At 32.7% G+C, this 24,250-nt stretch overlaps 1 protein-coding gene across 7 annotated transcripts in view; it reads right to left on the reverse strand.

The window, feature by feature from the left end:
• Positions 1-24,250, reverse strand: part of Msp300 (Muscle-specific protein 300 kDa) — a 264,397-nt gene that overhangs the window by 190,236 nt on the left and 49,911 nt on the right. For 6 of the 7 annotated variants that reach the window (XM_068776245.1, XM_068776246.1, XM_068776247.1 and 3 more), the window contains exon 1: positions 10,300-10,820. The exons of the other annotated variant lie outside the window; for it this stretch is intronic. In XM_068776245.1, coding sequence (XP_068632346.1) covers positions 10,300-10,807 — 508 coding nt within the window. In that variant the 5' untranslated portion in view covers positions 10,808-10,820. Of the gene's footprint in view, positions 1-10,299; positions 10,821-24,250 lie in introns of those variants that run through there. 7 annotated transcript variants of the gene reach the window in all.

The following is a 24,250-nucleotide window of genomic DNA, read 5'->3' on the forward strand; positions in this document are numbered from 1 at the left end:
CAATATCAGGTAAGTAGGGGGTCTACCCAACACGGAAAAACATGGCAAGGGGTCTACGACACAAAAAAGTTTAGTGAACTCTGATCTAGACTTTTGTGTTACTTCATGGCAGGGGTGTTAAACTCGCGCTCCGTGGGCCGTACGCGGCGCTAGAAAAACATTTCTGCTATCTATATCCCACGCAAATGAATACGATAGAAATGTGAATTAAAATTGTCAAGACGTAAACAATTATTTTTATATATACAAAAAGTTCGAATGATCTTAAATATTTTCAAAGAATTCTTAAATTGAATTTTAATTACGCAAATATTTATTTAACCTGCGACCTACACCAGTAAGTATAAGTAACATAACTGCATTTAATATGTTAAATGCATCACCTCCATTCACAGCCGCTGAACTGTTATCACCTCACACCGAGCTATAATTAAATCATCAGAGTTCTAAGTATTTCAACGGCCGCCATCAACAACCGCATTTAACGTGAGATGAATGTAAGTAGATGACAGCTAGAAGCGACAACATGCCGTTCAGTTAAGTATAACACCTATGTTTATGGATCGTGATTGGTAAGGCTATTAGGGATAAGTATAAATAGATTTATTAGTCTTTTAATGTTGAATTTACTCCTATAAATAGAGATAGAGATGGAAAGAGAGAGTGCTAGTCGATAATATCAAGAAAATCGTCGTTACACAATAGCAATTGTTAAAAATATACTCGACTGCGCTGGCAAGGTTCATCATATGACAGCTTCATCGAGTGTTGAAACAGAAAATTTTTAGTGTAGTTAATAACAGAATTATTATTTTTTTTATTTTATTGTATATCCTTATTAATAATAGCACACCAATTTTGTTAAATTTTGAACGAAATTAAATTTCTGTGCAACATGGGTATTTTTATTTTCTAAAATTCCGTGCCTCAAACGGATAAAATGTAAATTCGTCATTTAGTCTTCCAAATCAATTTCACCCCTGCAAAGTAATTCCTGTTCGATAAGACGCACTTTTGCCAACGCTTTTTACAGTCTTCGAAATATTCGGAATAGTCTTTTTTCCGGAATAGCCTTCAAGATCTTCTTTGATTCGGTTTTTATCTCCTCAATTATCAAAACTGCGTCCAAAAGTCGAACGGAGCCAAATCAGACGAATACGGTGCTTGCGGAATGATATTAGTCCAGTTAAAGACGGTTTTTTTTCCAAAAAATTTAGTAAATTTGGCACCAAATGAGACAACCCTTTAATAAACAAAATATTCTTCAAAATGCTTTGGGCTGTGCCAAATAATATACCAACTTGTGACAAACAGACGCTTGGAAAATGTTATAGACAGTCTTACTAACTTAGGAAGATAAAAAATCCCGCCTTACTAGTGCGCGAGAAGTTTAAACATATGTATTAGGAAAAAACCTAGGAAAAAAAGTGTACCGGAAGGCTTTACCGGGAAAAGACCATTCCGACTGTCACGAGGACAGGAAAAAACATTGGCAAGTTGCATTTTATCAGACAGGAATTATTTTGAAGGAGATGAAATTGATTTGGAAGAATAAATAAAAAATTTACATTTTATAAATAAATTCATTTTAATTTTTGACCACAGTATTATATAGTTTTTAACATTATTGTAATGTATTTTTTAATTATTCTTAATCTGTGTACCACGTTTAAATAAAAATAAAATGTTACACAATAATCCGGCTAAAATAAACAAATGATACAGCGTTTCCACGGCGCGTGCAACTTTAATCTCTATTATAAAAGCCACTGAGAAGATAATTGCAATATTAGCGAACGGTTTAATTAACTTTTGTGCATAGCAATATTTTTATATTTATTTGAATACCTAATGATAACTATGTTTTTAATAAAGATAACTTATACATATTTTTTGCTCTGAAATATACATGGCAACATTATGATTTCATAATTATGATTAGCCTTATAAAGTAATGGCAGACCTTTTGAGGTTAGGTTGTCAAAATTAAAAATTAAAAAATTACGAAAACTAATTTTCGGTTCGCGTTTCAAATTAGTAAAGAAAGAACTTAAAATATAAGTAAGGAATTTAAGATACAAAATAAGACCCATGCATTTAGAAAAAATGTTTATTTACGTAAGTCTTTGCAACATAGTCAAATCGACGCACTATATTACACCGAATAACCATATGAAAAAGATTCTTTTTCATATGGTTATTCAGTTCCTTTAGAGAATTTCGTAGGCAAAGGCAGTTGACTTTCTAGTGACATAAAAACAAAGGAGATATTTACAAATATTTCAAGGTTAAACACGATAAAATTTCACTCTCGTCCCTGCGATAAATAAATTTGTTATCTATGATTACGGATTACGTGTCTAACGTTGTATAATCTATAACGTTCGCACATAAATTTTTAATCTGTCCAGCAGATTAAAAATGTTTATGACGGTATTTTCGGAACGAACAGATTTTGTTGAAATTCGTCAGAAATTACATTAATTATTTTATTTCGTTAAAAGACATTTATATCTTATTCTTTAATATTACTACAATTATTTTTTAATAAATTTATTTAATATATTTTTGCATATAAGAAATGTACAGAACAAGACGCATGGTTTCACGATATCCGTACACGGTTGAAATCCTTCCAACCGCACTAAGCGTTTTGCTAATACACCTATCCCCCGATTTACACGGTACTTGTTTTACATGTTTTCGCTTTTACACGGTTTTTCGAATAAGTTTTTTTTTATTTGTTTTAATAACCGATTTTATTACCATCTCTCATAATGTAAATATTTCTGCTTCAAACATCGAATCGGCACAAATAACTTTGAGCAATGAAAGTCAATTCGAACATTTGATTCCGAAAAAAAGAACGAGACTAATTTCTTTTTTGTTCTTCCGTTTAATGTATTGTAATTAAATAAATAAAAAACCAGTTTTTCCGTAATATATTAAATATTTTAACTTGTCAATGCATTTTGTTTTTATTTCTGTGTACACCTAAAATTATTGAAAAAATTCGCAACTGTTAAATAGCAAAATTATGCGTTTTCTGCGAGTTTTTCGATTTACACGGGTTGATTTGAAAATTTTTAATTTTCGATTTACACGTTTCTCTCAGGAACGTATCTACCGTGTAAATCGGGGGATAGGTGTACTTTTATATTGCGAACAGACCCCAATAGTTCAATAGTTCCAGACAATTATAACCTATGAGTCTTCAACAAGATTGAATCTGTTTCTTCTCAACAAGTATGTACCAACATAGGATAGTGTTGAAATAATAATATTAAATGAAAAAAAAATTAAACTACTCAATACTAACTTTTTTATAGATAATAATTAATGGTATTTTAATTTTTAAAAATGGAACATTTAAAATTTGAATTTATAATTAGGTCAAAGCAGTGAATGTATAGAACGCAAATATATGACCCAATTAATTAGACAATTATACATTTCTGTCATCAATATGTATCATTTACCAGCGCAATTGTAATGCAATTCAAACGCTTTTCCTCCAACAATTTATAAACGCTTGATTGACGGCCGGAACAAAATGAAAGTGTTACCATATACACTCTGGTCTCTATCATCTGGTCATTTAAAATGTCATGTGTTTTAATAATATAAATCAAAACTTGATAAATGCACTGGAAAAATACAGTAATTTTTAAACAACACGTGATTGTTTTTGTTTTATAAATAACGTATTATCTTTATTGCATTAATGTACAATCACGTTTGCCGCCATTTTTGACTTTGACGTTATCTTAGCTGTGATGATCGATTAAAATTATCTATTTTATATTATTTTATTATATTTAAAGAAATGTCATCGTATATTGTTAAAGATTTACGTTTAAATTATAATTTGAATAAAAGAAAATGATCTCATAATTTTTTTTATGTAAAACCACGAATTTGACCATCACCGTCATCATTTCAGCGGAAGGATGCCCACAGTTGGACATAGGCCTGCCTCAAAGATTTTTAATAGAACCAGTAAAAAGCAGCCTGCAGCCAGCGTCTTCCAATAACCTTAACATGTAATTTGATAAAATGCGAATGATAAGATTAAAATATAAAATGCGTTTATTCAACATTGGAACTTTTAACGCAACTATTATTATAGTTTTTTTTAATCTATTTCATTTTTGACTCTGCTATGCTTCGCAAGGTATTATAGTTATGGAGAAGAAGCATGAAGAAACTCCACAACAAAACCAGCTTAACACAGGATCATACACTTTATAAGATATATCCTAAACAAAGTCAAAATAATCAGACGACGTCACTGCCAAGGATACCTGTCATTTAATTATCCGTTTATTATTTATTTGTTGTTCCAGGAGTCTGGAGCACACCTAAGCTTGGGTTTGAGGACATAAGGAAGCAAAGTGCAAAGAAAACACTTCTGAATTTGAGTGACAAACACTCTCCCAAAGTAAATTCAAACAGCACTACTGCTATCAAATTCAAATATAAATCATCTTTATTTAAGTATGTGTTTAGTAGTACTTTTGAATCTTCAATTATTTTAAGAATATAAGTAGTAAGCTACCACCGGCTCTGAATGCAGATCTGTTAATAAAAACAGAATAAATCTCAAAATTTGGCTTTTTAAATGAATTTTATCAAGTTTTGGTGTATATATTATAATTTACTAGCAATCTTTAATGCTATAATAAGATTTATTTAATAACATACTTTAAATTTAGATTTAAAACTAAGAAAAAATGGTCTTAAACATCTTTTGAAACTTTATTATATATACACACATTAAAATCAATGAAGGATTTATTAACTGTTGATTTAATTGAATTTCGAATTTCAAATTTTGACAGTTGTAATAAACAGTATAACTCACAAAGAGACTTCTCAGAAACAAAATGCCAATGCATAATTAAAAGTTATAAAACGAAAAAATAAATTGAGGCGACATTCGCATAATAATTGTATAACATAACCTGAATTCGTGGCCAAGGTCAGATTGCTTCGGCATAAAGCATGCAAAACGACACGCTGTATTATATTATGAATATATAATCTGTGTGGACACACTAGATTTGTTATGACCTTGACAGAGAAAAACTGGCCGCCATTTTAAGTTTGTTTTTGAATTAAGAACATAATCTAAAATGGATACAATGTATGTAATATATATCGAATACGGAGCATCTTTACACAAAGTTAGATTTGTGACGTTTGTTTTTGTCTTATTAGGATTGCCGTGCGGTCATTTTATTATTTTTTTATTATAAAAGAAGGTGCGTTTATGGATCATGCTATCGAACACGATTTTTAGCGATTTTTTTTTTAATTTTGACTATTTACGTTTCGAAAAGTTTTTCGCACCTAAAGATAAATCTAAATTTGTTTATAAAGTTCATTTCTTACTCTTTATTAGCTGTCAAATGATTTTACTGGAAAGATCTGTTAGCTAATCAATGTTTGACCGAATCTTTTAGTTTTTTGTCTATAATATGTATTGAATATATGTTTATGTAGGCAGTTGTATTAAGTACGATAAGATACATGATTAAGGCTATGTTTATTTATTTAAGCATTACTAGCCCAGTATTGGAGTCGAAGGTTCGATTCCTGGGATATCTAATATATAAAATTCTCGTGTCACGATATGATTGAACTCCTCCGAAACGGCTCGACCGATTTTCTTAAATCTTAGCGCGCATTTCGGCCAGGGTGGAGAATCGGACAACATCTATTTTTCATCCCCCTAATTTTTTTTAAAATTTTTTAGACAAAATTTTTGTTTTTATTTTTTTTATAATACAGCATACAAAAATACATACAACCCTAAATTTTCATCTCTCTACGATCAACCCTTATTTTTATTTGTTTTTTAATGTTTCCTAGAAATAACATATATGACAAAACAACGTTTGCGGGAACAGCTAGTTATCTTATATAATTCACACTTTGTGCGTTAATTATATGGGATTGCGACTGCTCACAAACAAGTTTCAATAGGATGGATCACGGTGTCCTTTGCGTACCACAATACCACACTGCCATCGCCAACTCGTCTGCCAAAAATGGCGATTATTTTATATTTCCCTATAGATATCTTTAGTTCAGGTCTATGCCGTGCAGTGGGCGTTTCTGTATTAAAACGTCTAAATATTTTCTCATTATAACAATATATTGTAATAATAAAACAGATTGCAAAATTATTTACTAATACAATGTAATAATATTATGTGAGAACTTTGTAAACGATGTCTTAAAAACAAAAACAAGGAGCAAGTCCGCGGGAATAACATATTAGCGTTCGAATTATAAATTATTTTGTAGATTTGTTTAAATAGTTACAAATTTACCTGTTCGATATTTAAATATATTGATCATTAATCTATATACATATATGAAAATAAAATTCCAAATTTAAAAATGAAAATTCTTAAATAAAAATTAATTTATCATCTATTAGTAAGATAAGAAATCAGCAATATATTTATCATAAAATTACATGTAATTACATATTTAATTATTCTCCGTCTTTTTTCAACGCATATAATATGTGTTTTCGTAATACAGTATATTTTTATACTCTTATTGATAAATATGTTAAAGAAATATATTGCAAAATGGAAAACACATTATTCATATGTTCATTACAAATCGAGTAAAGTTTTTATGCAGAGAAATTTGATGAACAGTTATAAATACAATTTATAGCTCCCATACAAACCGCTGGGTATATTAAACTAAACATATCCACAGACATTACTACTTAAAGTGTACTTTTTTAAATCATTCTTTCGCGTTCGGATTGAAATTCAAACTAGGATTTAAATTCGAACATTTTCGAAAGAGTATTGGCTGGCAATACTAAAGGTTTTACATGAACGAAGATAATAAAAAATAATGTTACTCTACAACAGCTTCTACTTTTTTTTTAATTAACTGCTAAAGGCAACCATTATATGGAGTCCAAAGAGCAGTTAGTATTTATATACTATTGTACCATTTTGAAAAAAAAACATAGTGTTAAAACAGACATACACTATGACAAAAATACGTAATATATGTCGCATTCATTGGTGGATTAAGAATTCGCATACGTTTTGGTTCAATGATTTTAAGTAAAGCAAAATTTTCTTTCAATCATTTTCTATTATATATAGCACGGGTGACCAAGCTCTTTTATAGAGCGAATCATTTTTCGAAATTTAAAATTTAAAACACGCAAAAGAATGTTTTATTACAAAAATTATATTTATTTAAATTGTTTAAACAAAAGTACAAAATATCTGTATTGAAGTTAGATATATGCACACGTATATGACAGCACTCCTAATAACATCTAAGACGCCGGATAGTTAATTATGATCGGTGTTTGGATTTCGCTAATTTTACGGCGGAATAATAAAATAAATATTTACACCAGTAATTTGTTTCGATTTCCCAGGAGCCCTATACCTTACAGTGATCACGTCGATCACAGAAGCGTGAGTTCTCCATTTAAAAAGAAGAATCAAAATTGGGTTTCCTATAATTGTATCTGTCTTAAAAAAAGAACATAACTAGGTTCCATTTGTTCTGATTTGAGAAGAACTCACAACAAACTGAGTGATTATATTGTAAAAATAAACAGCTGATATTAATATAGTTAATAATTTGATTTATATTCAGGGCCTTAACAAAAATCAAATATTATTTATTCCTATGTTCCCAAGATAGGGCAGAGGGCGTCCTCAGTACGTCGCCATCCCGAGTGGTCTTGAGCCTCGCGCTTTACTTCGCTCCATGTCATTCCAACTGCCTTCACTTCTGCAGTGATCGTCCGCCGCCAGGTTTACTTTGGGCGGCCACGTCTTCGCTTCCTTGAGGATTCCATTCTAGGACTTGCCGCGGTATGTGATCAGGGTCCCTTCGGAGCGTGAGGCCTATCCAGTTCCATTTGCGACGTTTCATCTGCTGGTCAATCTACGTTGGAGACTTTCTCAGGTTGTTAACGAAGACTTGGAGCCGACGCGAGATATCTTTGCTGACCTTCCACGTCTAGCATTCATATAGCAAAACGATTTTCGCATTGTACCGGAATATTTTGAGCTTAACTCTCCTAGTCAGTTTCCGTGATTGCCATACAGAACGGAGCCGTGAAAATATTAAATATGCCATCAACGTACTACATTGTAAGTGAAACATTAGCCTGCAACTTGAATATTATTGAATAACATTCTTTTGACCTTTTTTATTTTTATACGTTTTACAGGCAAAGATATATATTGAGGGATGTACCATACGCCGCACTTGACAGATGGGTTCGCGATCACAGTATGGTATAACAATATATATTTTTAATGGAATCAGGCATTACCTTGCGGAAGTCCATCTTAAGTAAGAAAAGGACCAATATTTAGCCATATCCGCACATGCAGTGGTAGTCGTGCAACAAAGTGCACCGCCCATCAGCCCGCTGATAAATGCGTATGCGGCAAACAATGCGAATTACACAACTGCCACCGTTAAGTGAACTCAACAACGAAAGTCACTCTGTGTTTAGCACTAATCGGTGTAACATAACTCTTGAAGATGCCCCGTGGAGGGGTGAAACACGTGTTGAGTGATTTGACTGATTAAGATTTTGTTGCACGACTACCGTTGCATGTGCGGAAGTGGCTAAATATTTTTCCTTTTCTTACTAACAATATTTTCTTACTAGTTCCTCTTTAGTGGAATGGTTAGTATTTATTTATTTTACATTCTTGGAGCAATATAACAAATCCCTTTAAGAGTTTATACAAATATTTAGCAAAATGAATAATTATGCTATCGGTATCATATATATATAATTCTGTTATATACTCGTTTCAGACCTATAGACGCTCTCTGCAAAACTTGGGATTTCCTCATAGATATATGTAGAGTGATATACCATAAAAACCACGCTTGGCTGGCGGTTTAGCGATTGCAGTGTGGTATTACATATATATATATATATATATAAAACGCAGAAAACACTGCTGTTCATCCTTTGGAAACTTGTTTATGAGCAGTGGCAATTCTTTATAATTAATGCACAAAGTGTTAATTATATAAGATTTGTATCTCGGAAATCGAATCCACGACCTAAGATCGACTGTGTCGGTCTTCTAGTGAAAAAATATATTTTATTAATTACTCAAATACTATATTTAAACTTTGTACTAATTGTACAAAAGTCTGTTTATATATAAACATATGAGCTATTTTTTTAAACTTTAAAATTTGTGTTATCTTTAACTAAAATGTTAACCCGTTATCAACATAGACATTAAGAATAAATTGGTACTAACTTTATAATATTATATAGATTCAAAAGAGTCTTAAATAAAATAATTTCAAATTTATTATTATTATTGTATTATAAATTAAATATTGTTGTATTATAATTATAATAATCATCATAAAATTGTAACCAACTAAAAGTTACTTATTTACGTGAAAATATTTTCCTCGATTAAAATTTACGAGTAGCCAACCTAGCAACTGTCAAATGTATTATTTATTTATATACATATATTATTTTTACTTAATACGATTTTAATTACATAATAATTATCACGTTTTGATAGCAGATGTCAAAGTTATCAAATCGTACTGGCTGGTTTAATCTGTCATATTTATAAATATTTTAACATGCTATTTTTCTATAGCTTCTAAAATAGCATTTAATATTTAAAACATAATCTGTAAATATAAATTAATGTAGATAAATACGTATTTTTGTTATTTTTTTTTCTATTCCTTCGAATTCATATTAAAATTCATCTTTATTCAATTAGATATTTATAAGGTTTTACACTTTTGAATCCTAAGTTATTTTATTGTTGTAAATAATATATATGCTATATATAATATAATATATGCTATCATCCGGAAAGAAACTCAAGTTTCATATGTACATAATAATATCAACCATGTAAATGAGTCAACAAACCAAGTTACACATGTTTCTATTTATATATCATATAGATTATATTTTAATAGCATTTAATATTTAAAAACATATTTACAAGAGTGGAACAATGTATATAATCCGTTTTATTAAACTTTTAATAGTCACAGGTAAAAAAAATTTTGCATGAATTATGTAGATTATATATATACTTCGAATAAATAAATAACTCTGACACATTTTATAAGGGATGTTATTTATATGGAATAATTTTAAATTAAACCAGAAATAACGTCATAAGTAATTTAATATGAGCTAATATAAAATTTGAACCGCTTATTGTAATAAAAACTCCTTATTGAATTCTGACAATTAACTTTTTAAATAGTAAAACTCACCTCTAATTTCGGCAATGTGGGAGTCATATTCAGATTTGCTACGCAAGTAGTCCTTCCTTGGTGCGCCGTGTAGCGCCTGTTGCTTGTACCCCGAGTACCACTCGTGTTGAGGAGAATCCGGGCGATCCTCACTTCGTGTCTCCACCGTACGTTTCAGTGTCACCCGTTCGAACTTGACGAATCGGACTCCAGAGGCAAGATCGCCCTCTTCGATCTGCCTTTCGATCCTCTCCACCTCTTCTACAGGTTCCACATGTCTTAGTCTCACATTAGGGAAGTTGGTGTCTTGGCTTTTACCCGGCGACTCTGAGTCACGAGTGTGTTTGAGTTTCACGTCGATTTTCGGCGATTCAGGTCGACGTTTGCGTTGTTCTATGCGTCTCTCAATCTCCTCTACATCGGGGGTAGAGTCGGTGTCTTGAGATCCGCTGCTGCCTTTCCATACTCTCTCGAAGAAGCTCACGCGGTTTCGAAGCCCAGAGGGCGGCGTATCGCGACCGTCAGACATCGCGACATGACCTCTCTCCGTGGAGGCGCGCTCGATACTAACCGATACGGAGGTTCGGAGGCTCGAGCCCCCGTGGCCCCGCATGCGCCGCCTCACCGAGCCTCCCTTAGTCGTGGCTTCAATCCTCAAACACTCGAAATCTTTAATTAATTCTCCTATCCACAATAAATCATATTTTATCACACTCAAGTATACCATTAAGTAGTTCAATTACACTGAATAGATGTCATATGATTTAAAACAAAAACTTATTAAAAATAAAACGTAATATTTATTTAATTTTCCAAGTGTTTTAATGTACTATAAAGATTTACTACTTTAACTATCTTTTACATATATATGAAAGATAATATTGCTATAATTAAGATATAAAATAACCATTGTATCCAGATTACAAGGGCAGGGACTCGACTAGATAAAACTTCACATAGTCAAGATTGTGGTGAAGTCGGTAATGTAAGTTCAGTGAATGTTGATTTTTAGGGGGGGGGGGGGACCCGTACCTTACAGTACAATAGTAATTGCCTGAATAAAAAATTTACGTAATTTTTTAATTGTTTTTTTCTTTAAGGCTATATAATTCATACATATGCCTCCTTAGAGATTTACAAACCGGTCGAATAGGTCCACCTTGGAGGTGGAAGTAATACATTACGTTTGCTGGTAAGTGGTTTATATATAAAGAACCTTAAGGCACCATCGGCTATCTGTTCTGCGCGCTATGGCCTGGTCAATGCAACTTCAATTTGCCAATACTCTGGACTATATTATTTATTAAACAACAAAATACTTTGCATATTTTATTTTTAAATTAAATTATAAAATCAGTTACAGCATTCGATAATGCTTGGATATTATGTAAAACATTAGACTTTTTTTAATTATTGCGCCCCTATATGTAATATATATACTTTTGATATCAAAGCAAAAGGGTTAAACTCATGTGGATTCCACTTTGGAATTTCTCTATTTAACAATCAAATTGCCCAACTGTACAATGTGGGCAATCCCAATCCAAATCCCAATACATTGGGAAACACTGATTTAAATCATAACCTTGTGTTTAAATTATCGATTGATTTTAGAGCAATTCAATAAATGAATTGTTATTTAACTACATTAAAAGCACGCGTTACATACTGGTGTTTTGGTACATAGGATTTTAGGATTAGACTCCATTTTTATTTAATTTTAATTAATATTTTCGTTTGAAGGATTTATGGTAAACAAAAACTGATAAGACGTATAAATGTATGTATTTTAAATCACTAACGTAATACGTATTCCGTGTGCCGTAAATGATTTATTTAATTTTTGAAGACAAAAACTAGGCGAATACAGCATATTTTTATTCCTTGTAATAAGGTGCTATCACTATTTTTTTTAAATAATTTCGTAGGTTTTTGCAGACAAACAAAACATTATTATAAATATATTGCATGTTGTTTAAAAAAAAAGAATAGGTATGCAATTCAACCTAATTAATTCCGTAGATCAAATTTGTCATCATCAAATACTTGACGAATTTGATATATTTGTAATACGATGCAATTGGATGGCAATAGATTCTTCAAGGTATTGAATGCGCATAAGTTAAATATTATTACGTAATATTCTAAAAACAATTCTCAGAATAACTGTATTAATTTTCAATGAATTTTATCAAATGCATACGTAAACAATGGTTGAAAATATTTCTTTTTTAGGAATTTATCTATAAGAAATTTCTCGAAGAATTTGTTTTAATATTAAAACAATAACTGATACTTACCTGTTTTCACCTTTACACCATTGATTAAAACAGAATTTATTGCAATAATACATTGTAGTGTTCAAACACTATAAATAAATATAATCATCAATTTAAATAAAAAAAAATCAAAATATCCTTTATACGAATAGCCAATTACAAGCACTTTCGAATCAACAATCAACATAAAATGTCGATTTTGTCCCTACAGGAAACTACCATCAACTCGGAAGACAATTCTGGTATAACCCGACGAGAAACTCAACAGTTGCTCTTTACAAATATAATTTTATAAATATCTAATAGATTCAGGCGTTACTTCGCGGAAGTCCATCCTGGCTAAGAAAGAGGCTAATATATATCTACTTCCGCTATGCAGCAGTAGTCGTGCAATAAAGTGCCAAACACGGAGTCACATCTCAGTGTTTGGTACTAATCGGTGTAACATCTCCTGAGGATACCCCGTGGAGAGGTGAAACACGTGTAGAGTAGATTAACGGTGGTAGTTGTGTTTCGCATTGTTTGCCGCACGCGCATTTATCAGCGAGCTGGTAGGCGGTGCACTTTATTGCATGACTACTGCTGCATAGCGGAAGTAACTATACATTAGTCCCTTTCTTAGATGGTTTAATAAAAAATGATACAATAACTAGCTTCACTAGGGAGCATCAACATTTAATTCCACGCATTGACATCAGTATAGCATTCTTGGATAGAATAATATACTTTTTTTATTATACACTAAATCTCGGGGAAAAAAGAAACCATCATCAACATTATTTTAGCCGTAAGACGTCCAATGCCAGACACACGCCTACTTAGAGGTTTCATAAAGGTTCGGTTTGAACCAGTCTGAATCCAGTGTCCTCCTACGTTATGCCAATAATCATGTCAGCTAATCACAATCAATAAATCAAAGTCCACGGCAAGAGAAAGATAGATACGATGTTCGACATCTTTTATAACATGATCTATATTCCACAGACATCATCATCTGTACCTTTGTTTTAACATTTACGTCTAATATTTCGTAAATTTTATTTATTCACGTTTCTGCATGTCATGTGTCTAAGTCTCTTAAATCATTTACTAAATGTAATAGTAAACTATTTAAAATTAAGTTAAACTCAACTTAGTGTCTTGTTTGTTTTTAAATTCGTCCTAACAATGTTCAGTCGCTTTCAACGTTTTTTCACTACCTTATGTTATTAGTCCATCTAGTTGGAGCCTGCCCACACCGTGTCTACCGAGTTCACCACCACTCGAGAACTTTTAGAACCTTTCGGCTGAAAGTTGTACGATGTCATTTCAGAGGAACCATTTCCTTAACGAACATAGGTAACGCTGTTTTTTGTTCATTTTTATATGCTAATCATTTGACCTCTGTCTTGTCGTGTTGACTACATGCTTGCCTAGATAAAACCTAATTATCCTTCTCTTGAAGACTACTAATATATAATTATCTGGAAACAATGACGCAGTTAGATAGTTTCTCTCCTTCGCTGTTCGTGTTATAAAATTCTTGTAAGTTTTACAACGGATTCTCTGCCAAAAATGCCTTAACGTCTTCGAGAATTATCTGAGGTTTCCAAAATTTTTTTAAGCGGCAGTTCGTTAATAATTGAAGGCTGTATCAGCTTTCCACATTGTATTTGAAGTCAGCCAGATTGTTTTGTTTGAGGAGACCTAGACACTCTGTGGACCTCTATCATCTAGCAAGACAATGATGGAAGTAATGAAAGCAAAAACGTTCAACAAATAATTCACTACATCACCAGCGAATAAAGATAAGATTCAAGATAAAATCCGCAGAGATACGTAAGTTTAGATAAGTGTACGTCGAGTGGATTACACCGTATTTAGTTAAAGTGTAATTACTCGATTATTTAAAGACGGTATACTGATCTTTGACTTTGATTCATCTAAAATTTATCTCATAGAAATAGTAGATTTTGACCTTTTAAATCTTTTTGGTATTTAAGTAACTGTTAATAGATGAGATAACAAAAAACAGAGCAGTGGTAGCCAAATTTTTAACTATACCTCTATCAAAAATAAGGTAAATTCCTTATTAAAATGTAAGTTCTTAGTTTATTCTTTCAAATCAATTTCATCCCCATTCGATAAGATGCACTTTTTCCAACTCTTACTAATCCTCGAAACTGTCGAAATAGTCTTTTTCAAAGAATCTTAAATATAAAATAACAACTTTTTAATTTATTTATACATGGTATGCATATGTATGCATCCACATGCATATATGTATACATGCATGTGTATGTGATTATACGTTTATATGTATATTGTAAGACTGTTGCATATCCTGTATGTGCTATAAAGTTTATCGAGTCACTTTTTTCTATGTAGGATCGTGATCCTTTTGCACATCCTCACAATGTATATAATAATGCTAAAGGCGGAAACTTGTAACGACCCCTCGATGTATATTATATAAAATGTAACTAGTTTTTAAGTTGCCTGAACGAGTAAAAATTAAAAAAAAACTTAGATCGTGTCAAAACGGAGTCCCTGCATTGTTCTTTTGACTTTGCTGAATAGCCAGAAATCGCACGGAGAAAAACCAGGCGATAACGGTGGTTACGGAACCACGAATCGAGTTCTTGACACTTTTTTTCCAAAAAATTTATCGTTTTTGGCACCTTTTGATAAATAAACGCATGAAAATGTTATAGACAGTCCTACCAACATGGAATAAAATTACCTGCATTCCTAATGTTCCGGGAGTTTTTAATGACAATTTCACCTTACTTTTTGATAACAGGTATGTCTTTGCGATCTTCTGCTATTTTCTGTTCCTTCTTCTTTTCACCCCATAGATGCCTAGCATGGCCGTCTTCCAAAAATTGCCACAATGACTAGTGTTGCACTGCCCTATTCTATTGTTTCCGAAGATGTTAATGCTGTTAGCCCTAAGGCTTTTACAGCTTCATCTAGGTGGTTTACAGCTGCCCAATCTAGGTGTAAAAACGCTAAAGAGTTTTGCTTGCAAATGAGCTATACATACAAACTCTTTAAACCTTTTCAACCTGTTTCCAATCATTCTGTATATCAATAGCAGTAGCCTAATGTTATAAAGAACTAACTGATCCCGCAAACGATGTTTTGCAAAAAAAAATAAAGTTTTTAATTAACAAATGTAAGATAAGGGTTGATCGTAGAGGGGTGAAAATTTAGGTTTGTATGTATTTTTGTATGCTGTATTATAATAAAATAAAAACCAAAAAAATTGTCTAAAAAATTAAAAATAAAATTTAGGGGTGAACCACCCTTATCACTTAGGGGTATAAAAAATAGACAGTAGCCGATTCTCAGACATACTGAATACGCATGTAAAATTTGGTAAAAATCGGTCACGCCGTTTCGGAGGAGTTCAAGTTCGATCACCGTGACATGAGAATTTTATATATTAGAAGATATAGTTCCTGTAACTTCACTTGTACAGTTTAAATAGGTAATTGCAAATATATAACACGGCTACTTGATCCATTATCTTTGGAAAACGTATTTTTATCAGCAAATGACTTGTTGCTCCGATAGTGCATTCCTCACTGGAGTGTAATCGATGCGTAATGGGTTAGTCTTTGATAAAACTGACTAACATAAAACACACAAACTTACATATATAAGGGAACCAGAAAGTAATGTAGTTTCTGTCGACATGCTTTACAGAAAAACCAGTTGGTTTGTTACTGCTCCGGCATTGATTTTGTATATTAGATTGCAAAAGGTTGTTGATAACGAAGGTGAGTAGATTGTCCGTTTTACATTCTTCTTTCTTTCATTCTTCACTCGGTGTTTGACACTTATCGGTGTAACATAACTCCTGAAGATGCCCCGTGAAGGGGCGAAACGCGTGTTGAGTGATTTGGCGGTGGCGGTTGTGTGATTCGCATTGTTTGCCGCATACGCATTTATCAGCGGGTTGGCGGGCGGTGCACTTTGTTGCACGACTACCACTGCATGTGCGGAAGTGGCTAAATATTGGTCCTTTTCTTACTTAGGATTGACTTCCGCAAGGTAACGCCTGATGCCATTAAATAGACATTCTTTTGCCAGTATTTTAGAATTACATTCACACTTCTTCTAGTTGATCTTAAATCTGGTAGGTTCATCGTTATTTCTATAGATTTTACTCTGTTCTTTGTATGGTGAAAGAGTTTCTTACCACACAAGCCTTTGTTCCATTAATTATTCTGTAAGTTACGCTTCATTCATAGAAGGATAATCCCTAGTACTTCTTTGTTCTTTATGAAGTAAAACAGTTCACCATGCCTCTGCTGCGATATTTAAACTTCTTATCCTCGTATTCTTCTTTTAATTCCTCTAAACCCAGAAGATGGACTATTAACTCTTTAGATTCTTCTCTGTTTTTTGAAAATAGAAACAGTTTAACAACTCCTCCTCAGTCCTAACTCTATCACAATTATGGAACTATTTTTTCTCACTTTCTTCCTCTAATGCTTTATTTATAAAGATGGCCGCTAATTTTCGGGATTTTTTTGCTTTCTCACATTAGAGAGATTCGGTCTTTAATCTAAATTATACTTTACTTCCGTCACAATTCTTCAAACTTCTTATATTTGCATTCTTCTTCAAGCCTAATTTTCGGAAATTCTTCTTACTGGAACAGTCATTCTATGGACATTCTAGTACTATGTCTTTGAAACTACATATCCGAGCATTCTTCTACAGCCTTTTCAATCTAGAAGTCTGACTAAAAATTCTCTAACCTTCTCTTTGTCCAGAGAAAGTAGTAGCAGTTGCTGTTGAACTGGATTGGTAAATCATATCTACTTATTGACATGTCTCAATAAATAAGGCTTTTGGTGGTTAAATACGCGGCTTATATTCATAATTCTTAGACTATTTATTAGACTAGCTATCTAACAGCCTTTTTTACTTTTTGAGGCATATTTTGTACCTAAAAATAAAATCTAGATAGCTTCACTCTCGTGAATTTAGTAAGAGCACTAAATTCGTTTGCTCGCTGTCTGGTATTCGCGTTAGCTGTCCTTTTCTAACGTATCGCAATTATGTATATTTGTTTCGGTGCAGGGCCAAAGTCCTGCTTTGCCCTTGACCACTGTCCTCAATAGATAGGGCCCGCATCTCTTTTGATGTCATTGCGGGATATTATTCTTTATACCGGATGAAAACATTTTAATACGTATTATCAATAACTATAATATAATCGCAGATTAATATAAGGAATAAATAAATAAAACGTATTTTAGAGTGATTTAATTTTTTGGAAATAAACAGTGAAATACATGTGGTTATGTTTTCATTGTTATTCTTTATAATACAGAATATTTTTGTTATATAACATATCGATTTTTTTTGGTTCTGATTTAGCGCGGTTGTAATTTATTTAACAAATAACAGTACATGTAGTTCTATTTTTAAAATAAATACCAAATTACTAAACTAGTTTCCACATAAAAAGAGTAAATACAACAGATTTTTCTTAAAAAAGCAACAATGAAATCAATTTAAAACAAAGAACTACTTACGTGATGGAGTGTAAATAAAATTAAAAATATTTTGAGTCGTATATTATTGCAGTGAAAATATTTTATTACTAGAATCTTCATTATTTTAATTATTTCTACTGCTGGACCTATGTCCAAAAGTAGACGTTTCAAAACATACCTATATACCCCTACAGATTTTGAAATTCGAAACCGGACGTGACCCACACCTAGAATCTTCTACCAGCACTTACCAGAGGTAACCAGATCTATTTCGTCTACGTCAAATAGAGCCTTTTTTCTGAGAGATATTATTTTTCTAACTAAAACCTTAGACCTAGCGGATGTTCCATAACTTAGTACGAAATCTACCGAGACTTGTGGTAGTTTTTTTTTTTTTAAATAAATTTTTTTAAAGTTCAAACGCATGGCTACCCTAGCTTATGGAAAACGGCAAAATGCTGCCCACACAGTCTGAAGACGAGGCGTCTTACTTTCGCGTTTGCTCGCTTTATTTTACTATTTTCAGAAGGTAAATATTATCAGGTCATTTACCTTAATGTCAGTGATATGGTCTTCCCATACAATAAGCTGAGTGAGAGAGAGATATGTATGATATAAATGAGTCACTATTCCCTTAACAGCTTCACTGCTATTGTCTTGAATACGGGAGTCAGTCAGAAGCAAGCTTTCTTTTTTTGTTGTTGTGTATACACTTTAAAAGGATTCAAATGTTATCAATTAAGTACTATTTGCATATCTAAGATAATATTTGCTGTATAATTAAACTAAAACATATCACGCACCGGCGCGAGATCGGCACTGCGAAAGGAACTCTCTCCACCAGTCCTAGGCCTTACGTTTTTTGACACGTGACCGGACCCTTTCTCTTACTAATACTGTAGGCGCAATTAAAGAATATATATAAAGTTGTAACCCAAAGTTGATACGTGTAGTATAGCATGTTACTTTGATGCCGGCACCGTACTGGCTCATAAAAGTTAGTTAGAAGTCATATCGCGCCGGCGCGAGACTGGCCCCTCACCATACACCCCAGATCTCGCTCCGGCGCGAGACCGGTCAAGTTGTTTATGCGAATATACTATTAGAGGGACTGGAAAGTAATGTCGCTTTCTTAAGTTAAATTCACACGACAACTTTAAAAAAAAAGTTTTTATTTCTAATCAACAATATATTCAACTTCGTTATCAACAACCTTTTGCCATCTAGTATACAAAATCAATGCCGGTGCGGTAAAATCAATCGGTTTTATGTAAAATATGTCGACAGGAACGACATTACTTTCCGGTCGCCCTAATATATTTACGATTATGCCATAATTTCAGTTTCAACAACTTCACTGTGATCTCTCAAAACCAATTATATTATACATAAACAAATATCACAAATATGTACCGTGTGTATCAAAATTTTAAAATTAAAGCAACCGACTACATTGGCCAACCGAATGGATCAGGGGTGGCCAACCTCTAACCGTTTCTCGAATGTTGCTAGAGGATAGCGAAATTAGCGAAACAGATACAGGTCGATAGAAAAGAAATAAATAAATAAATGAATAGTTAAACCAATAAATGAACAAGAATTCTGTGATATATAGTAATAATAACTAAATTAAAATGGTAAATAAGTATATACTATGTAAATAAATGTGGATGAAAAAAAAGGAAGTGAGTCAACGAATGAGTGGTAGTTAATGAGGATAGAAATTGTAGAATATAAGTAAGAAGAAAGATAAATCTCGTGAGGAATGATAGAAGAGTATGAAAATAAAAGAAGAATTACTAAAAGATAATAAAGGACCCTGTCCTTTCCAAAGATATGGAACCGATAGCGGGTACCATAAAAGTCTAATAGTTGAAGCTATTTACAAAAATTATAAATCATTCTCAATCCGCAATTAAATATATATTTAAAAGGTATACAAAGTTTTATAATTAAATAAATTATATTTATAGATAGCATATAAAGAGTAGTACAATATATGTGTATTGAATTTACACTTGATCTTCCACATCCATTGGAAGTAATTTAAAAGAAATTTTTAAACATGGAACGATATGTTTTTTTTTAAAATATCATATTATGTCAGCCTATAGAGGTTCGCTTCAAGGTATAGATCTCCCATAAAGACTTCTTGCGCCCGCATACAAAGGCTTTAATGGAATCAGGCTTACCTTGCGGAAGTCCATCCCAAGTAAGAAAAGGACCAATATTTAGCCACTTCCGCACATGCAGTAGTAGTCTTACAACAAAGTGCACCGTCTGCCAGCCCGCTGATAAATGCGTATGCGGCAAACGATCCGAATTACACAACTGCCACCGTCAAATCACTGAACGTTTTTCACCCCTCCACGGGGCATCTTCAAGAGCCACGTTACTACAAGTTACAAAGGCTTTATTAGACTATCACGCAGGTGTACCTAGAAAGGTAAAGAGCTGCAGGTTGGCAACTCCTGGATAAGATCATAATTAGCACATGGCTTATTAGCACCAATTCACTTGTAACTTGTAATCAACCTATTTCTCCTTTTCTAAACATCTTCTCGATCTAAATACCGAAATTTCTGACGCCTGGTCTTTTTTATATTACTTATGATGACGTGTAGATCTGGAACGCGTATAACAGGTCACATAAGAAACATCAAGATCACACAGAAGGTAATGGACAAGGCCATGATTGAAGATTCTCTGTGTGATAAGATCAGGAATAAGGAGATCACAGAGTCGTGTAGGTGGTCGCTCGTCTAAAAGGCCATGATTGAAGATTCTCTGCGTGATAAGATCAGGAATAAGGAGATCACAGAGTCGTGTAGGTGGTCGCTCATCTAAAAGGCCATAATTGAAGATTCTCTGCGTGATTAGATCAGGAATAAGGAGATCACAGAGTCGTGTAAGTGGTCGCTCGTTTAAAAGGCCATGATTGAAGATTCTCTGCGTGATAAGATCAGAAATAAGAAGATAACAGAGTCGTGTAGGTGGTCGCTCGTTTAAAAGGCCATTATTGAAGATTCTCTGCGTGATAAGATCAGGAATAAAGAGCTCACAGAGTCGTGTAGGTGGTCGCTCGTCTAAAAGGCCATGATTGAAGATTCTCTGCGTGATAAGATCAGGACTAAGGAGATCACAGAGTCGTGTATGTGGTCACTCCTCTAAAGGGCCATGATTGAGGAATCTATCCGTGATAAGATCAGGAATAATGAGATCACAGAGTCGTGTAGGTGGTCGCTCGTCTAAAAGGCCATGATTGAAGAATCTATGCGTGATAAGATCAGGAATAAGGAGATCACAGAGTCGTGTTGGTGGTCGCTCGTCTAAAAGGCCATGATTGAAAATTCTCTGCGTGATAAGATCAGGAATAAGGAGATCACAGAGTCGTGTAGGTGGTCGCTCATCTAAAAGGCCATAATTGAAGATTCTCTGCGTGATAAGATCAGGAATAAGGAAATCACAGAGTCGTGTTGGTGGTCGCTCGTCTAAAAGGTCATAATTGAAGATTCTCTGCGTGATAAGATCAGGAATAAGGAGATCACAGAGTCGTGTAGGTGGTCGCTCGTCTAAAAGGCCATGATTGAAGATTCTCTGCGTAATAAGATCAGGAAGAAAGAGATCACAGAGTCGTGGAGCTGGTCACTCGTCTAAAGTGGCACTGGGTAGAGAATATCACTCGTTCAACCAACGGTGGACCGAAGACATAGTGAAGATGGCGGGGTCACATATCAAACTGTTGTTAGTAAAAAATATTACATCTAAATGCAGCTGTAATTTATAAAACAAAAATGTTTTAACTTTTGGTAACCAGAAACATATTAAAGATAAATTAATTTTTTATTTTTTTATAAGCAGACAGCAGAACGGACATAGCAATCGCAAATGTTTTAACTAATCGACGCAAACTGAATGCTTAGACGCCATTTGCAATTTAGATTTTAATTCTTAACGTGCCGTCTCGCTATATCGAATCCAAACTATCAATATTTATATATATATATGTATATATATATATTATATTTATATATATATATATATATATATATATATATATATATATATATATATATATATATATTGATATCGATGACAGAGACTTTAGAAATTAAACATTAATTCTAGCGTATACTTACATGTTGGCCTACACGCCGAACTTTGTATTAAACACTTTTTTATTGCGCGCAGAGTCGAAATCAAAAATATTAAAGACCATAGGTTATTATATTTATTACCCATATTGAAAAATGCGCTACTCATCGATGATTTTGTGGGTTTAAATATTTTTAACATATGATTTTTACAATGGAAAAATATTTAAAAGTTTAGATTCTTTGCAGATCTTAAGCCGTTAAAAGTGTATGTATTGTACTGATATTTAAAATATTACATTTAAACCGTGTGTGCTTCATAATAATATTTGAAAACTATAAATATACAACATGACATGGATAAAAAATTACCTCATGCATTTTTTTTTCTATTTATGTATACTTAATTGAACACCAGAACTCTATATACTAAAAAACGAAAAGGAAATGTAGCAAAGTAACATAAATAATAACTAAAAATAGAAACAACTTATATACAGGTAGAAGACACAGTCTTATCACTCGAGGCGATCTCTACCAGACCAACTTTCAACTACCAACCTTCTTTTTGTGTATATATGAAATATACCAAAAAGTTTTTTATGAAATAATTAAAAAACTTTAAAAATTAAGAATAATAATCATAACTATTATTTTTCATCTATTTGGAGAATATAATACATTTGTAATAAATGTAGTCATTTAAAATTATAATAAAAAGGAATATCAATGCAAAATAACATTCGTTATATATAAACCGCACCGACATCAATAGCTAAGAGGTCATTGGACCCGGCTTTCTTAGTCTAATAAGTGTAAATAAGTTACTTTATTTCAAGTTCGTACAACAGCTTTCTTAACATAACTTATCCTCCCTCATGATTGGTATCATGTATAAGAAACGAACATATGTATGATAATCTTGCGCATGGCAATATTACCATTTATATGCTAGAAAAATGACGATGTAAACATAAATTGACAAATGCAAGCCTAGCATATCTATCTCTAGGATCTATTAAATTAGGAACTATATAGGTAAATGTGTACTGTTGTATTACAATACACTTGAGATGACGATGCTTTTGAAATCGTATTAACTTTATAATGAATTAGGAAGAAGTATAAAGACATATTATGTAGGATTTACGTAATAATATGATCGTTACGACCTTCTTTCTAGAAGGCTCTATTTAGGTTGTAGATTTCGGCTCCGCGAATGCCTTTTTCCCCCCTTTTTGGTAACATCTCGTTAGCTTCTATCATGTGTGGGGCAGAAAGTTACAACTCTGGTTAAGAAATTTTTTTTAAATATTTTTATTTTATTTCACTTCCTCCTTCCATTCTTCACAGTCTCTTGTATTACAGTTCTCTTTTGTCCTTCACAATCTCTTTTTTTCTTCTCCTGCCTTATCTTATTTTAGTTCCTAGATCACATTTTGCTACAATATCGTAGTTTTGATTAAATTTTACGATTTTGTTTATATTTTCCATTTCATGAATTTTTCACATTTAGTTTTATTTTTATACAATTATTCGAATTCTGTGTTAGATTTAGATCTCTTTTCAACCACCGTATGCTATGAATTTTAACTTAAATGCGATAATAGACAAATCAAAGGAGAACAATAAATCGGACAACACCATAATTTTGTCAGCTGTATGATGTCACTGGTGGACATAAACTTCGCATATATATATATATTTCAAATAAGACGAAGAGAAGATAGATAAGAGAAGAGCGGTCACTTCGACCTTGTATCAGGACTTCTTACACTGCGCTTGCCAGTTCATGATCTCGAAGGCTCCAACGGCTCTAAGTTTTATACGTTTTTCTATTTTTATTCCTATAAAATTTTATATGAATAAAAATATAAGAGGTTATATCAAGTTAAAATATTCAAGTGATTTCTAAATATTTAATGGATTCAGGCGTTACCTTGCGGAAGTCCATCCTAAGTAAGAAAAGGACTAATATTTAGCCACTTCCGCACATGCAGTGGTAGTCGTGCAACAAAGTGCACGGTCTGCCAGCCCGCTGATAAATGCGTATGCGGCCAACAATGCGAATTACAAAACTGCCACCGTTAATTCACTCAACAAG

This window comes from Battus philenor, unplaced genomic scaffold (assembly GCF_028537555.1).
Source record: "Battus philenor isolate CCGP_79_NKW_IND1 unplaced genomic scaffold, ilBatPhil1.0.hap1 SCAF_12, whole genome shotgun sequence".
NCBI classification, from domain to species: Eukaryota; Metazoa; Arthropoda; class Insecta; order Lepidoptera; family Papilionidae; genus Battus; species Battus philenor.